Source organism: Tyto alba, unplaced genomic scaffold (genome assembly GCF_018691265.1).
Source record: "Tyto alba isolate M040663 unplaced genomic scaffold, T.alba_DEE_v4.0 Super-Scaffold_1000006, whole genome shotgun sequence".
Taxonomy (NCBI): Eukaryota; Metazoa; Chordata; class Aves; order Strigiformes; family Tytonidae; genus Tyto; species Tyto alba.
The window spans coordinates 16938724-16956424 of NW_024881272.1; the positions used below are offsets into that span (position 1 = coordinate 16938724).

General features: G+C 36.2%; 1 protein-coding gene across 10 annotated transcripts in view; it reads left to right on the forward strand.

Annotated features, from left to right (window-relative positions):
- EVI5 (ecotropic viral integration site 5) overlaps positions 1-17701 on the forward strand; it is an 87446-nt gene that overhangs the window by 37102 nt on the left and 32643 nt on the right. For 9 of the 10 annotated variants that reach the window (XM_042783724.1, XM_033000693.2, XM_033000692.2 and 6 more), the window contains 5 exons: positions 3996-4130; positions 6294-6434; positions 6964-7122; positions 8771-8917; positions 14290-14385. In XM_042783724.1, the coding sequence (XP_042639658.1) occupies positions 3996-4130; positions 6294-6434; positions 6964-7122; positions 8771-8917; positions 14290-14385 (678 nt within the window). The remainder of the gene's footprint in view (positions 1-3995; positions 4131-6293; positions 6435-6963; positions 7123-8770; positions 8918-14289; positions 14386-17701) is intronic. The other variant, XM_033000689.2, reaches the window with a different exon arrangement.

The window sequence follows — 17701 nt, forward strand, 5'->3', positions numbered from 1 at the left end:
CTTTGTCTGGATGCATCTCTCCTGAGCTTAGAGGAGGTGATCCTTGATTAATAACCAGCTTTCTTGGGCCCCTCTTCCCTCCAGGGCTTTACCCCATGCTACTCTGTCAGTCAGATCCCTGCAGAGGCCAAAGTCTGCTCTCCTGAGGTCGAAGGTAGCGAGGTTGCTGTGCACCCTCGTTGCTGCCCTGAGGATGTTGAGCTCCACCATTTCATGGTCACTGCAGTCAAGGCTGCCCTTGATTTTCACACTTGTCAGCAGATCCTCCGTGTTGGTGAGAGCAAGGTCCAGCATAGTAACTCTTCTTGTTGGCTCCTCTGTCACTTGGAGAAGGAAGTTATCATCAGTGCATTCCAGGAACCTCCTGGATTGCTTGTGCCCTGCTGTGTTGTCCCTCCAACAGAAACCAGGGTGGTTGAAGTACCCTATGAGGTCCAGAGCCTGTGAACATGAGGCTGTTCCTGTCTATAGAGGGCCTTGTTCACTTGGTCTCCCTGGTCAGGTGGCCTGTAGCAGACCCCCACTGTAATGTGTCCTGTCCCTGCCTTCCCTTTAATCCTGACCCATCAGACCTCAGTTAGCTCCTCACCCATCCCCAGGCACAGCTCCACGCTCTCCAACTGGTTATTGATATAGAGCGGACCCTGCTCCTCGTCTCCCCTTGCTGTCCTTCCTAAAGAGCCTGTATCCTTCCATTCCAACACTCCAGCCATAGGAGCCATCCCACCATGTGGGAATAAGAGCATAATAATTGATATAGGGAATATAGGCTTCTGAATGGGTGTTGCAACCTTATGGAAGGCTTCACTTTATTTTACAATATACTTTCTAAATGTTATGTTCTGATTTGCAACCAAAAAGCAGAAAACAAAAATACTGTATTTACTAAAGTACTACAGTTAGTGCTTAAACGTGTAAACAAAATTAGCTGGGCAGCTGCTGAACAATTTGTTAGCTGCCCTTTAGTATAGAGTACTGGAAAAGCATTCTGTAATTACACGTAATAATCTGTCATCGGCCAAAATAATTTTAGGAACGGTTATGTCAGTCTCTGAGATTTTACTATTTTACAAAAAGTTGGGGGAAACTAAATCCAGTTGTGTGAAGCCAAACAAGGACTTGTTTCTTTCATAAGTAAATGGCTGTAGGACTGCATTTCTAGTGCGTTATATTACAGACATCTTTTCAACACAGCCAAAAAACAGTGTTACTGTGGTTAAAACATGTGGCTGGTGCCTGGAAATCTGGATTCATATTGTGGGTTTTGTCACAAATTCTAGGGCTTAAAGCAAATATGTAAAAGCAGATTTTTTGCTAAAGAAGTCAGTCTTAAAGTAGTTTTCAAACACTGTTTTGACTATGAACTCGTGTTACCTTTATATACTAAATTATTAAAATTGTGGGTTTTTTTTTAAGGAGCAAATATCACAGCTTTGAACTTGTGACTATTGTTTTTTAAATCTGTTTTGATCTTTGCTGTATTTTTTTGCCAGTCTATCAAGACTTGATTTAAAGTTTGTTGTGGCTAGATAGATAAGTACTTGTAACATTCCTTAGGCAGGTGAAATCTAAAGACAGATTTAAAGAAGGTGTGACTTGTGCCTGAAACTGGCTAAGTAAGTTCTCTTACTCTCTCCATTACTTACTATTTGACAAACATCAGTTAGATTTTGGTAGTCCAAAACTATTTAGAGGACACTTACATAGTGTTGCAAAATCGGGATGTATTCAGCCCTTCATATCTGCTGTTTTCTCTCCATTTCCTGGAGAGTATAAGAGGGTTTCCTACCTCAGGAAAGAACACTGCATTTTTTCTCATTCCACATGTATCATAAGCAGAATCTGGAACCAGAAGTGTAGAGCCCATTTAAGTTGCTGTGTGTATCATCTGATGAACTTGTACAAACAGCCAGGGTGTAAGAGCGAGCTGTTGCCTCTCTGTGCCTCGGCATGTTGTTACATGTGCTACTCATGCTCCCGTATCACATGAAGCAGTTGTAGAAATGCATTGGCGTTTTCCACCCATTCCCTCCTTCCGCTCAAATCAGGGCTACCTCCACTGCTTGCTAGGCAAAAACACTATGTGGGTTGCAAATAGTATGTATTAAATTAGTGTTGTATAAGGGAAAAAGAATATTAAATATACTATGATCTTTGTACATTCAGTATTCTGTGTGTGTTCAGCTGCACACTTAAGTAGGATGAGCACTTAAATAGATAGTCTCAGTGACACTAAAGACTGCCTGCATGAGCTGTATTTGCCATTTAATGATTTGTATATATTATCTCCATTATAGCTCCTTGTAGGCATATATATAAGAAACACAATAAATTTTAACACTAAGGTGGGTTAGTGTAGATTTAAATCTGGATTGTACTGCCAAGTCATGATGAAAGGCTTAGTTGGCATGCAGAAGTGTAAAAGTAAAGTTAAAACAATTTTCTTGACCGTGTAGCTACATGTAAATCCTTTTGTCCTGTTTGCCTTGAGTTTGTGCATTAAAGGTCAGGGGATATCGCACTCTAAGAGAAGCATATGGTACTGAAAACTTTTCTGTTAATTTTGTCAACTGTTTTTAGATGCAGAAAACTAGATTGTTTGATGTAAACATAAAATCAAGTAAGAAATGGTTGTATCTTCAGTATAATGAATGCTCTGTGGATTTTAAAGCTGCACTGTTAATTGAATAAAAAACTTAATCTATGAATCCAAGTATAGTATTTATTCTTCACAATGTAGTTAATAGCACTAAAGATGTGTCAAATGATTTCCCTTCAAATCTAATTTTCAAGGTAGCTGTGTGTGCACAGTAACCAGGCAACTGTGCTTTGGGGATTTCAATGCCCATTTTTTTTTTTTCATAAATCAGAAATTAAAATGCTGGTTTAGGATGGCATGGCCTATCAAGCAAGTCTGACAATCTGTGGTGAATCTCAAGCTATTTTTAAGTGGTCTAAGAAAGAAATAAAATGTATTTCATAAGTATTGACTGGAGTAAAATGTTAAGCGGGGCTTTTGAGTACAAATGCTTAGCATGACTTCAGTTGGATGTATTTGTTGAAAGATGCAGTTTCATGAAATTGTGCTTTAGCAAGTAAAAGGATAGATCTCACTTTTAATTCCAACTATTCAACAGTCAAGAAATAAGTTAATGGTGAATTAACTTACTTGAGCAGAACTGTGGTTTTTTTCCCCTTCTGCCTGAAGTTTGGAAAGGATGATCTTAAGCTCTGAGCTGCTGTTTTCTTACCATGGGAATGTGTTTGGGTGTGCAAATCTGGCTGTGGATCATCTTGGAGAAGTCCTGTATGGGAAGAACCACATTTCTTTGTAGCTTGGGCCTATGCTGTCTGTCTAGAAGGGGCTATACTGCCACTTGTGCCTGGATTTTCTCATAAATCCACAGGGCTTGCCCTGGAAGAGAATCTCAGAAGGAATATGTACAGTGTGAGCAAGTAAGAGCCAAGGGTTGGAATGGAAGAAAGGGGCAAACCGAAGTGATTGTGCATTGAAGCACATGTGGCTTTATTTTAAATCCAAGATTATGGAAGGCTTCTGTTGAATGGGAGTTGAAGTGAGTAGGGACCAAGAGAGATACTTGTGTTAACCTTGTAATTAGCTAGTCTTTCCTAAGCATCTTTTTCTGCATATCACAAAATAATCACAGATCCTTTGAGAATTTGCCATTTTGGGTAACAATGAGAGAAGAGTGTGAGTTGTTGCTCATTAGTACTAATAGGGGTCTCAGTTTGGTTTTACCCATTTGGCTGTGTGGAGGTGCAGTTGTTTGAGAGGCATAGCATTAGGGTTCTTACTGTTAGTAGTCTGGATGGACACGTTAATAGACTTGTATAAGGTAAGCACTTCTGTTGATCTTAAGATAGTATGCCTAATGTTAAGCACTTTAATGTACTTTTCACTCCAAATCTGGCATATAAACCCTCTTTCAAACAATCTGTGCTTCATACTAAACGTATTTCTGCAAACTTTGTAGCATAAATGCAGTTCACAATACAGTGAAGACTTTGTGCTACAGCTGGAAAAAGAGCTGGTCCAAGCCAGGCTGAGTGAAGCAGAATCCCATTGTGCCCTGAAGGACATGCAAGATAAAGTTCTAGAGATGGAAAAGGTAAATCTAACCAGGATCCTCCGTATGAAGTAGAATTAGAAACAGAATACAGATCCCTGTAATTCTTTGCATAACTGTGCTCTAGACTCTTCTCTTCTGTGTTTTCACAACTGCAAGATGCTTTTCAAACCTGAAGTTAATATGGAAAAAAAAAATCTAAGGTTCGTTTGCACTGGAAAAGATTTGTGAAGAACAGATTGCTTTTCTTTTGTTCCTGAAGCCCACTGCAGTGGAAAACTTGGATTCTGGTGGAGTCCTTACAGTGAACATCAACTATTCCAAAATTATATCCTGCAACAAGAGCAGTAGGCTTAGAGTGAGCATTGAGGTGATGTGAAACTCAATAATTTGGGCAGGGTGGTGGAAAGAGTTCAACATTACCATTCCCAGGTCTTTAGTTCCTGAGTGTCTCCTACTTTGTCCCATTATGGGCAGGGAAAGAATACCTCCACTGCTTAGTATCAAAATCTCTACTGCTTCTTTTGGGTTGGCCATCTCTGTTTGTAATTTACTAATGCCAGACTTCAAGATGTATTCAAACCAACTGTCAAACACTTACCTTTCTTTAAAGAACTTTACTGCAAAATAAAATAGAAAAAAATGAAAGAAAAAACCCACTAATTGACCTATCATAAAGCACACTTTTTAGATCCTGTTTCATTGGCTTTGGAAATTGTTTCCTCATGGAAATTTTAGAGATATGTATACTCAGGAATGTGGCCAGAACTTACTAGCTAATTAGATTAACACACTGGAGTCAAAGTTTTACTTTTTTAATTATCTGAGGGGCTTGATGGGTGTCTGACAGGCTAATAGTGTGGTAGTTTTTACTGTACTGAACACTGGTAAGAATTCAGGACCTAAGGTATTTTTTGAAGTCGAAAAAGAGACTGCTTGACAGTCAGCATGAATATAGCATACACTGAAAACGTAAATGTGAAGAAAAAATGGAGCAGTGGGGATATTCCAGTGTACCAGACAAACCCAGATGTACAGTAGTATTTCAGTCTGTTATTATGAACTTAGGCACATGAGAAAGTGACTGAAGTTAATTCCCTCAAATTCTTACAAATACATCTTTTTACTGCTGTTAGTGATGTCATGTAATCTGGGAAAATTCTGCTCAATAACCTAGGACTTCCATGGCTATACTGACAGTGACATAAACATTCAGAAACACAACTTACTGCTTCCTATATTTGCCTGTACTTGTATCCCATGATTTTGAAACATGGAGATGCTAATAAATGGCTGTTGTGCTGTGTTCTGTTAATGTCAGTAATGTACTTAACTCTCAAGAAAGCCTAGCAACTGTCACAGTATTACATATCTACAAAAATACTTGATTTTGCTGAAAATTACTGAGAAATACAGTAGGAAGTGATGAAGTACAGTTCAACTTCGAATATTTGGTTACCAGTGATTTGATGTAGGGATATTGTAGTTAGGCAGACTATATCCTTTGTCTTCTGTATTTTTCCCAGACTTCTGTTACTATGCTTCCATTACTGTTTTACTTTCCCCAGGTCACTCCTGCCATGTTTTTTCCTGTTTTCTGTTTAGCTTTCTCTAGTCTTTCCACTTTCTCCTGGTGTGTTTTTGTAAACATCCATGCAATTTCATCTGTAAGACCTTTTCTTGACTGGTGGTTGTTTATAAATACTAACGGATCGTTCCTTTGACATACCTTTTCTCCTTTTCAAAGGCAGATGTCCTACTTCCCAAAAGAATATATTTCCTTTTATTATTTTTCCTGTAAGTCTAAAAAAAAGTTATAAATCTAAAGGTGTAATTTCAGTCTCCCATTTGCTTCTGTCAGCTAGCTCAAAACATTTCAGATTTCTCTCCACATTTTTGATGATGTGTGGGAAATAGTATAAATAATTCTGTGTTAGGGATACCATTTGGGGAAATCTGGAAGTCAGAATATCTAAAACTACCTTGTCAATTTTTTTCTGTAGTTGGAAGTTGGAAGACATACACATGCAATTGCTGTATCCAGGAACTTAGATTTTTGAGGGATTTTGTTTTGCAAGGGATGTGTAATTAAAAAACTTTTCTTAGTAATAAGAATTACCATTCCATGTCTATTATTTTTGGAGTGGGTCTCACTAAGCACAATTTTATTCAAATACATACTTAAGAGGATGGTCCTTGTTGCAGAGGAACAGCTCACTCCCTGATGAGGAAAATGTTGCTAGACTACAAGAAGAACTGATTGCAGTAAAATTAAGAGAAGCAGAAGCTCTGATGGGTCTCAAAGAACTAAGGCAGCAAGTCAAGGACTTGGAGGAACATTGGCAGGTATGGGTAGCAATACACTTCTAACAATTTTTATTTTCAATGCATGATGATAAAGCAGAAGACTACTAAATGTTGTGTAGAGATCAAGTAGAAACTAGTGATTGTGAATCAAGTCACTGAAGTGAGAAGATCTTTAGATGCAGCTGCCACAAGAAACTTTAGTTGCGAGGTGTTAGAAATTGTTCTCTACTTCTTACAGATGACAGAGCCTGTGCTACCAGCTGACCATTCTGGTAGAAAGGGAGTACCTGATCAGTACTCCTACTGCACTATATGTTAATAAGGGCTAGAAACAGGCAAAAGTCTCAGGATATACTTTCAATTCACTGACTTACTGTAGTTGGCAATGACTGTCTTCACTTTTTAGTTGTCTATTCTTAAAACTACTAAGTTTCCATGGGTTTCTGGTTTTTAGGATAAACAGGAGCACTATAGCATCTTGTCCCCATATAACTCTGAGACCTTAAATGAAATAAGGGAACACCAGGAAAGATCAGGCATTATCAGCAATGGCATGCTATTCTTTTAGCGTCATCTAGCTCGTACCACTGGAAGATGGAAAGATCCTCCCAGAAAAAACACAGTGAATGAGCTACAGGATGAGCTGATGACAGTTCGATTGAGAGAAGCAGAAACTCAGGCTGAACTGAAAGAGACCAAACAACGAATGATGGAGATGGAAACACAGGTATGTTACTGAACACTAGCATGTGTGAATTGAGATGAATGATGGCAAATTGGTGCCAAATTGTAGAGAACCGATGATAATCTTTGCCATCTACAGGCATCACTTCAGTTCCAAAATGTGCTTTTTTAAATGTTATTAGACAATCTAGTTCATACAGTCCAACTTCCTTTAGTAAGCTTTCTGAATTTCTCATTTAGACTAATTGGTAGACTCTGTGAATGTGTATGAATCTTAATTCATTAAATTGTAACTGGTGTAACAATAAAAATACATTTAAGGTATTTTAAATTTCACAAACCTAGTTGACAATTCTAATAATAGTAATTATAATTCTTTAAATGACTGCTTTCTTTCTCCTGGTGAAATTGCCTGCAGTAGATTACACACCGAGGTCATGAGTCTGGTTACTAAACTGTGGACTCTCTGCAAAACACCTGCATGTTGTCAGGTCTTCCTAGCAGAAGCTTTACCTTTCATGTGTCAGAAAAGAAAAGCACGATTCACCATTACTGTGATATATGCAGAAAAGACAAAAATAACTTGTCTCCCAAGAGCTTTTTTTGTGTAACTAGGAAATAAGTTGTTATTAAGCAAACAAGTCTGAAATGAAAGTGCACTGAAGTTGGTGAGTTCATATTATATTAGTGAACTTTCAACTGAATTAATACACACAACGTGCTGTTGATTGAGAAGGGTTTGTAACAGGCTTTTGAGAATTCTTCATGTGAAATACCTGCTAAATTTAACTTACTTGAAGGAGACCTGTGCATCCAAAAGGCTAAACAAACACGAACTGCTTGAGAAGCTTCAGCAATCCCAGAAACCAGAAGAGCACGTGAGGATGTGCTGCTGAAGAGAGATGAGCTAACTGCAAGGCACATAGTGGCTTATTTCTGACAGAGGCACCACTTCTTCATACCAACTGAATAATAAGTTTCCTCCAACCTTAACTTTTAAAATTTTAATTGAAGTGTTGATACTGTTTCACTACAGTCTAATGTGTGCTTCTGTTGCTTTTTCCCCGGCTGTGTATTTTAGTCAGTAGGGGGCATAGGTATCCTGTTGTCTGGATTACATGTATTAAAGCCACAAGACCTTTAGATACTTCTCACTTCACTGTTATGCATCATCTTTGTATGTGCTTATGCTGTTGAGCTATCATTTGACAGAAATGTATTGGTTCTTGTATTATGTACCAGTCTCTGTACAGCTTCATATAAAAATGGTGTAACTTGTACTAATGCGCTGACCTCAATTAAGGTGCCACGTTACTTTCAGGAATGCTCACATAATATTTCTGACATACCTGATGGTTTTTTGGATGCATTACCTTGTTGCTGTAGTTGGGACACTAGTTCACAGATTCCTTCCCATACCCAAGCAAGAGAAAAGACATACAGGAACTTTGCAGTAATGTTCTTACAATGAGTGATCTGTTGTTTAACAACTACTTGAATATCCTGGTCATAAACCAAACGTCATGCAAACGTTTCTGACTACAGTTAGAAAATTCCCAATGCTTTTTCATCAGAAGTTTTTTAAAGTAGTTGAACTATAAATATTTTTTGTCAGACTTCAGGGAGTTAATATAAAAGATCATTCCTTAACATGCATTTTCTTCTTTTTTTTTTTTTGTCATAAATTTCAGAATCAGATCAATAGTAACCATTTACGAAGGGCAGAACAAGAGGTTACCAACCTACAGGGGAAGGTACAGTACCTTTCTGCACAGAACAAAGGACTTCTTGCTCAGTTGAATGAAGCAAAACGTAGACAAGCAGAGATTGAATGCAAGGTAAACAACATCATGAATAGAGTATTTGTGTGCTAATGTATATCTACTTTTTAGTCTTGTCTGCTGTTGTTGGATAGAATTGTGTCTTAATTGAGAAGCAGAAATCACAAAACCAAAATTTTCTTTTACTGATTTGACAATACCATCTTGAATTTACCACCTCACAAAAATCACTTGAGGTTTTGACAGAGCTGCTTCTTTGTGGTCCCACAAAGATAAACTTCTAAAATGTGGTTCTACTCAGAAAAGTATATGTGTATACTATATAAAAAGACATTTTACACAACAGTTTCTGATCACTGTTGTCTTTAGTGACAGAAGAGGTTTACTACTTCAGCCCTGACTATTACTGCAGAATTTGTTTAGGTTCAAAAAAAGGGGAGTAAAAGTAGTATTTGAATGGAGAGGCCTACAGATGGGAGTGTTACAGTAGTCATTGCCTAATAGTAACCAGACTTTTAGGGGACAGCCCAAAAACACTGGGCAAGAGTTGTGTTTATTATTGTCAATGCACAAGAGAGCCCAATCTGATGTTTGAATCTCAGATTTTATTAGTTAATTTTGTAACTAAATCCATAACCATTTACTAATAACTTATGTCTTTAACTTGTGCACACATAATATGGACAAGAAATAAAGGATAAGTCTTACAAGCTTTTTTCCTCTTAACTTGGATGAAAATTTTCCTGAAATTGCTACTGATACTTACTTTTGAAAAGGTCAGTATTAGTGGACAAATCACTATAGTTAAGATACTATTTACTAGAGACATTAAAGCAACTTTTTACTTAAATCTTACTTCTGAAAGATGTATGAATAGTCCTTTATGAGATCAGCTAGTGCTGAACAGTCAGTAATTTCTAAATAGGATACTTATTAGTATGTTAAAAATAGTACTGTAATGAGATGAATAATCAGAATACTATTTATTAAACTGTGTTGTGAATTGACAACTTGAGAGCAGATGCTATTATATAATTTGTTGTTCAGGATCACCTCTTAGTTTTACCTTTAATGTAACTGGACCTTTATGTGCACTACTTGGTTCTGTTCGCATTCATGCAGAATACTGTTATTGGTTGAGCATTTGTTTTTCAGTTTTGTCCAGTTTCAATTGTAACACCATGCATACCCCAAAGACTGCATTATCTTCAATTCCATCAAAGGTTTCTGTGGCTAATATGAATTTGGAGTGTAGATTGAGTGGTGTATCCTTGTCACTTAGCCTGGAGATGAAATGACATCCTTATTAATATGTGTATTTTTGCTATAACATCACACTTCTTAGCTTTTACAGATTTTCATTTCTTCTTTTAATTTTTTTTCTCCAAAGTAATGCATAAATCTAGGCTATTTAGTTGTGTAGTAAACTCTGATCTTGTGTTCATCACTCAAAGCCATAGTGTGTAATGTGTAATCCACAATTTCTTGCTAGTTTTGCCTTAGTTAAAGTTCTTTCAGGAAAAATGACGTTGTTTTTTGTTGCTCAGTTCCATTTTAAAGAAATTTAAGGACAGTAAATCACTGAGATGTACTCCGGGAATTTCAGGTTCTTTTAGGTTTTCATTTTTCTTGCTATCTGTCCAGTTCCATTTGTTTCCAGTGGAGCCTGAATCTGGTGAATGTGGTGAAGACAACTTCTACTGACTCATCAGACTCTGTCACAGGCTTTTAGTAAACAAGAACTGAATCTTAACTAGAAAAAATTGCTTCTACTGGCTGGTTTTTGTTTACCATAATCACTGGTTTCCTAAGCACTATTTTTTTTTAATGCTGAGATTATTCTTATTGATTTTTATTTTTTTAAATATCCATGATCTCGGTGACATGTCTTTTCATATAATCCATAATGGTTTTGTTTGATTGGTATTTGATACTGAAGGTTATCATCAGTCCTTAAGACACTGAGAGGGCGCAGTCAATATTCTGAAGTCTTTATGTTGACTATAAAAAGAGTAATATGTCTTTAACCTGACTAATGAGCTAATATGCACGACTATTCTTACTGAGGTAATTTGCTTGGAAAGTTATGTTCTAACATGGGTTAGAGGAAAGTGTGATATAGGCAGAGCACCAGTCATATTTTTTAGAGATTCGCTGAAAGTAGCAGTGGTCTACAGCCAGCGAAGTCATGGTACTGACACACACTAACATTAGATCCTGAAACTTGTTTTGCAGTCACTGATAGGAAAAAGATTACAGTTTACATTGTAACATGTTTTCCAAGTTGACATTTATGATATAAAACAAAATGTTAACAATTTGCATATACATTACCTGGAGTTCTACTGTTTAACTGCGAGCTAGAGTGTGATTTCTTGGGATGAGGCTTCGTATAATACCATATAGACTCCTGTACTATTTAAATACACAAGTTGGCTCTTTTTCTGCTAACTGTTGAAAGATGCTCAAATTTCATTTGTTGGAAATTACATTTCTTGAACATAGTTTCCCCTCATATTCCCTTTTCCTTCTACCTCTGGCATTTGTCATGAACTGTCATTATGACTTTATTCTCTAATAATTTGTACAAACAATTCAGCAATATTTTACAGATTTAATAAGGATGCCATGTCAATGCAAAAATTGAGCCATGTTAAACAATATATGCAAGTTTAAGTGTTCTCCCACTCCTTAAATGGGACATAACTATATATTATCGTATAGTTAGACTTTGAAATTGGAAAGTTTTTCATACGTTGGAAACAGCAGTAGGAAGCTCAATACCAAGTCAAGTGAAAAATGAGAGGATATAAAAAGCCACTGTGCTTTGACAGTTGATTTGTAAGGATTGTCATTCTGTTTCCTGTCCCTTCCTCTTCACATGCAAACTACTGGAAGCATGAGTTTTAGCTTAATCTAAGATTCATGACAAATGCTTTCACTTTTCCTTGTTACAGAAGATGCTGGTTTAGGTTCCTGCTTCCCCACCTCTGCACCACAATAAATGAAGGAAATTCCTGCTTGGGATTATTATTATTTTCACTATGTGAAATAACCTTTATGCTAAATAACCTTTTAATGTTAAAGTGAATTGAAAGAAAAAAATAAAAGCTGATGTTTAAAGTAGAAAGGGAAACATAGTTATGCTTGTGAAGCCAAAACCTTGCAGCGTTAGTGGCTTTTTTTTATACTAACTGGGTGTGCAAGAAACCGGCTTGTCCTATGGCTACTATGTAAGGCATATTGTTACAAGTGTGAAGGGCTGGCCTCCAGCATTAACAGCAGACCTGTCACAGCTACAGTCCTAGAAGTAGGCTCAGTATCTGTACTTTTATTAAATAGTGTTGCTACCAACTTAGATTTGGCTTGAAATGCAGATAATAACAGGTACGTTGAATTGGAAAGACAGTAGGCTGTGTAAATACCTGAAATAAAGCTATTTACTGTGTTACTGATATAACAACTTTGTATTCAGAAATGTAGAAGAAAGTTTCAGTCATATTTGGGGTAATGTCATGGAGCAATACAGACAAATGTCTAGTTTTGGTAGCACTAAATACTTTTCAAAGTTCCACCTTGCATCTCCTTAAATCTTGTAGGTTTGTTATTCTCAGTTCCATTAGAAACTGATGTTTGATTTTTCTTCCATTGTTTCAAGTCATCTGAAATGATGCTCTGGTTTTACTTCTCTCACTGCATCTTGGCTAGGTAGCAGTATTTCTACTTGAAGACGTGTATCAAAAAAACTCATATATTTTGGGTTTTCAACTCCCTGATTGTTTTTTCTATGCAGAAAGAACTAGTATGTTATTTCTGGAGCTTGGTTTTTTTTTTTGTGTTTTAAAATTTATTTATTTATTTTATTATTATTTGGTGTGGGTTTTTTTGTTGTTTGTTTGTTTGTTCTAAAGGATAACTTCAAATATGCAAGCAGAAATTAAAATTTTTGTAGCAAGCTGCATCTCATACCACCTATATTGCAACTGTTGTCTGTCATTGGTGTGTACTGTTACGCTTTTCCTTTTTTAGCTGACTACTGCTTCTACAGCAAGGACTTAATTTAAAATTGCTTCTTGAAGCACAGCACTGATCTTTCTAATCAGTTTTGCTAAAGAATTTACAACATAAGATTTGTGTCCCCACCCCAGTCTTGTCTTCCTTCCCATACCAACTTTTGTGGTAATTATTGAGAACATGGTCTGTTTCAGAGATAAAGCATCAGTGCCATCTAGACAACACTGACTCATCTCAGATACCAAAGTCAAACGAAGTCAGTCTGTCCTTTAGCTTTCAGTTAAATACATGCAATCCTGTGGATTTGTGGGTTTGGCTTCATTCGAGCAATCATGCAGCAGAATTTAGCAATAATGGCTAAACTTTGGCTAGCACATGATGGATTCATCTGAAATGGACTCCAGTGATTACAAATGCTATTGGCTGGATCCTGTAGATGATATCTTCTTTTAAAAATGAGCAGCATGTTTTCAAGTAGTTACTAAGAGGAGCTTTGGCATGTTCAATTCAGTCTTAACCAACCTGTCTAATGAAGGGTGGTTAAGTACTGTCTGTTTGAAGCACACAGTTTGCAGAGTTATACCAGTCTGCCATAAAAACAGGTATACCTGAGCCTAGTCTCTCTTCCACAGAATTACTTGCATTCCAGCTGAAAGTATTGCTCATTCAATTTCTATCACTGTTTTCTCTCTGTGGTCATGCCAAGCTGCTGACAATATAGTATTAATTGGTTTGTGCTCTGAAGTCTTAAGACTTGCTTCATAAAATAGAAGTAAGGAAATTTCCTTCTCTCTTGTCCAAACTCAAATTATGTATTATTTACAGGCAAACTTACAGGTTAAACTTAGACCAGGAGTCTGATTGTAGGTTACAGACGATAGAATATTCTAAATTGTCTTGAAAATCTTTGTTGTATATGGAGACTAAGATAGCTGGACTTAAATGAGGTTGAGAATACCTGTGCTTCTGGGTTTGGCTTTTTAAAATTTATTTTTTTTAGATTAAGAGAGTGATGAAATAAATAACTCTTGTGTAGGTTTGCTGTTTGTTTATATATAAAGTCAGCTGGTTTTTGTTACGTTGTTACTTTTCTTAATTTACAATATAACATTTCTGGAACACAAAACAGCTGTTTTCTGGACCTGGAAATTGGTAACAGCATCTTTTCAAAAGTACACAGGTATTTTTTTTATATTATTATAGCTTACAATTTATATTAGATGTTTACATAAATCTATGGGTTAAAATTAAATTTGTGTTCTTTAGAATATGCCTTATCAATAAGTATGATATTTCACACAGCAGTGTGAAAATTTTTTTTTCTTCACTTACATGATGTTGCGTGAAAGCAGTACGTAGTCTTTAATCAACTGAAACTGATATTATTTGTTAGCTTCAACCTATTACTTTTTCAGAGTAAAGAAGAAGTGATGGCAGTACGGCTCCGTGAGGCAGACCGCATTGCAGCTGTAGCTGAACTCCAACAGCATATTGCTGAATTAGAAATCCAGGTAACAAGTGATGGCATTAAATGTGGTAACTTGTTATGGATTACTTTTTGTACTTTGTGGGTTTTTTCTTCCTCCACTTTGCTTATAAACCTACTCTGAATACAAGGCACTGCTTTGCAATGTGGGATAATGCTATATTGCTGAATGTGCCTCCTTTATAAGCAAAGGCCTTCAATCTATCTTATGGGTGTACTTGTGCGCTGTTAATAATTCATTCTGTACGAGCATCATGTTATAGACAACACTCTCTAACTCTGACTTCTGTATTTGTTTTTTGTCTTGTAATTGGTAATTTTTACTAATTAATTTAGATTGAAAACATCCACTATCTGAAAAAAGCACACATTTTTGATTCCAGAAACCATTCTTTTCTGTGCTTACTATTCTGCTATGACCAGTATTGGAAGATTTGTTGTAGAACTCTTACTTCCTTTATGTAAATCTTGACACCAGGAATGTTATTTACTGCTACCATGTCACTGCAGGATGTGAAGATGCATCCTTTGGCCTGTGTTGTTCCTTATGCTTTCAGTTCCTTTTGGAGCTTTCACTGTCCTGTGAACTCACTGCACCCTTGATGAGAGAACCAGAATTGACCGTTCTTTATATTTTCTTGGCTTTGAGAAATCATTATGTCGTACTGTAGTCTGTATTTCCTATACTCATATATTGTTGTCCTGTCTGAATTCTGCTGTGCCTATCTGCAAAGGTTTTCTTGGTTATTTTTCCTAAGTTCTAGTTTACTTTTTTTAAAAAAAAACTGGTATTGCTAGTGTCTTTCTTCCCTCTGAAATTTTTTCTTCAATGCGATGATTCTACTGTATTCTGTCGATGCTGCCTTTTTCCTATGATTTCTCAACTACTTGCATTTTTTTTAATCTCTTCATATATGGAATGTACAAATGAATTTAATGGAGCTTGCATAAAGAATTTTCACTTTGAATATTCTTCCTCTAGAGCAGCAGGCACTAAATTACTAAAAGATAAAGCAATCATTTCTTTTAATCACATAATGCTTAGATAATGCTGTGATCAGTACATTAGAAATTCTTAGATAAGTACAGTAAGCATTGCATATGAATCATTTATCATCTAGTAAGATAACAAGAGAGTATCTGAGTTTATGTCAATCTTCTACTCATATGTTAGCATTTTACTTAAAAAAAAGGAAGTTTAAAGGTTACTTCAAACAATGTGATTTTGTAGGTGAGGAGCCAGTACTCATTTTGCATTATTTTTACTTTAGCACAGACTTTAAATGCCATCCTGCTTCCATTGTTTGACTGACACAAGTCTTTCAGAAAGTATGCTAGTCTTGATTTTATGAAATGAAAAAATGATGTCTCCCATAATGATCAGTTGTTTTTTCTGATAGGTGTCACCCAATTAGAAGTGTCTTCATATTTTAATACAGTAAATACTAGACTTGGTTTAGTAAAATAATAGTAAATACTAGACTTGGTTTTCTGTTGTTTGACTGGTCAAATTATCAGTGCTCAATCATTTTATAGCTTTCTCCTATTCCCTTTTCATATTTCTGCTTAAGCTGTGGGTGCCAGAATTACATGCAGATTTTTATAATATCTTGTCATGAGACAGGTAAAGAAGTGCAGGAATGTAATCTGTTTCATGACTCTGGCTAATACATCCAAAGATTACACGGTCCCTGTTTTGTCATGATATTGCACTGTCTCATGTTCAGTTGTTTATCCACATCATCTCTCCTTCATTTTCGCAATTACTACTGTGCATGATGCAATCCTTAGTTATGTTTTTCCGTTTTTCTCATATTCTAGGTGATCTTTTTCTTTGTTTCCTACTAAAGTGCATTTCCAATTCCAATCTTTTTGTTCTCAGATAATCACCTGTTACTGATTTCTTGATCCATACTCTCTTAGTAAGATTCTTGATTTTCTGCAGAAATGAGAATGGCTGTGCTTTCTTTGTATACAGACTGAAGTATGAAGTCATTCTACAGCTGTGGTTCATGTTTCTAATTTAATGAGTTTCTCCTCTTAGGCTTTTGGTGAAATATTGATCTCAAAATTATACTAGCCTGCAACGCAACTTATTCAGTTGTAAAATACGGGTTTTGAGTGTTAACTTTATAAGAACATTTTAAACAAACATAATTTAGCAGAAATAAGTTCCTCTAATGTAAATTTACTTATCTTTGACACTCTAGATGTGACTTGAAATGCTTTTATTGGGCTGTGACAGATTTTTTTTTTTGTAAGATTCTGTAAGCAAATAGGTATTTTTGACCAGTGTATTTTGCCAGCAAATATGAAACTTAAGATCAAAACTTCCTTTTTGGGTATGCATGCTCAAAGGCCTCTGAAAACACCTGCACCAAAAAAAAGTAATACTGGAGTTGGAAAGCATTAACTCCCAAAGCTTGTAAACTATAAACATGCAACTGATAACAGAGCTTAAAAGCTGCTTTTTAAGGAAACTGAAAATCTAGATAACTTCTTCCGCATTGGAGAAAGAGCTGCCTGCTGTTCTCTTCAGCTTGTCACTGGAATTGCTGTGACCTCATATGGAGAGCAGAGGGTCTTTTAATCCGGACATGCCTTAATGACTTGAAATGCAATATATAATACTATATTTAGTCAGTCTTGGAGCATAGGTGTCAGTCTCAAAGTAATTGTGCTTTTAACATGGAGCGTCACAAATAGGTCTGCTTCTCATATTGTTTCAAAGCTGATAAAGATGAAGGGAGGAAGTTAACTTACCACATAACCTTCCTTTTTTTGAGGGGGATGGTGCTTTTCTAAGAAGCTCTAGGGATTCAGTGCCAGGTCCACATGGTCCATAGCAGTGCTTAACCTAAATTGTGCCATTTTGTTTTAAATGTTCATGTAGGTGTAAGTGCAAGACACTCATGTCAAATCTGTAATGCGAGTATCACTACTCCCACATTAAGAACTGATCTGACGTTATACAGACAAATGCTAGATTTAAATCACAGTTTCTAGGTCACTCTTAGTTTTGGTTAGTAATAATGACAGAGAGGGAGAAGGAGATAGAACTCTAATTTAATAGTAGATGTAATTCTGCAGCAAGGTGTCAGTTTATGATGATGTTAGGAAGTTATTTTTTATATATTCTGAATGTCATTTTATCTTGGTCAGGCATTCACAGTTCCTGATGCTAAGCTTTTAAGCTTCTTTTGTAAGCATACTGAAGTGAAAGGAATAGTCCAACATACAATGGGTATTCTTAAACAAAATACATGCATCAGTCATTCCTTTGCAAAAATAATACAAAATTGAAGTGTAACTGTTTAACTTATGTTGCACATACCTAAGCC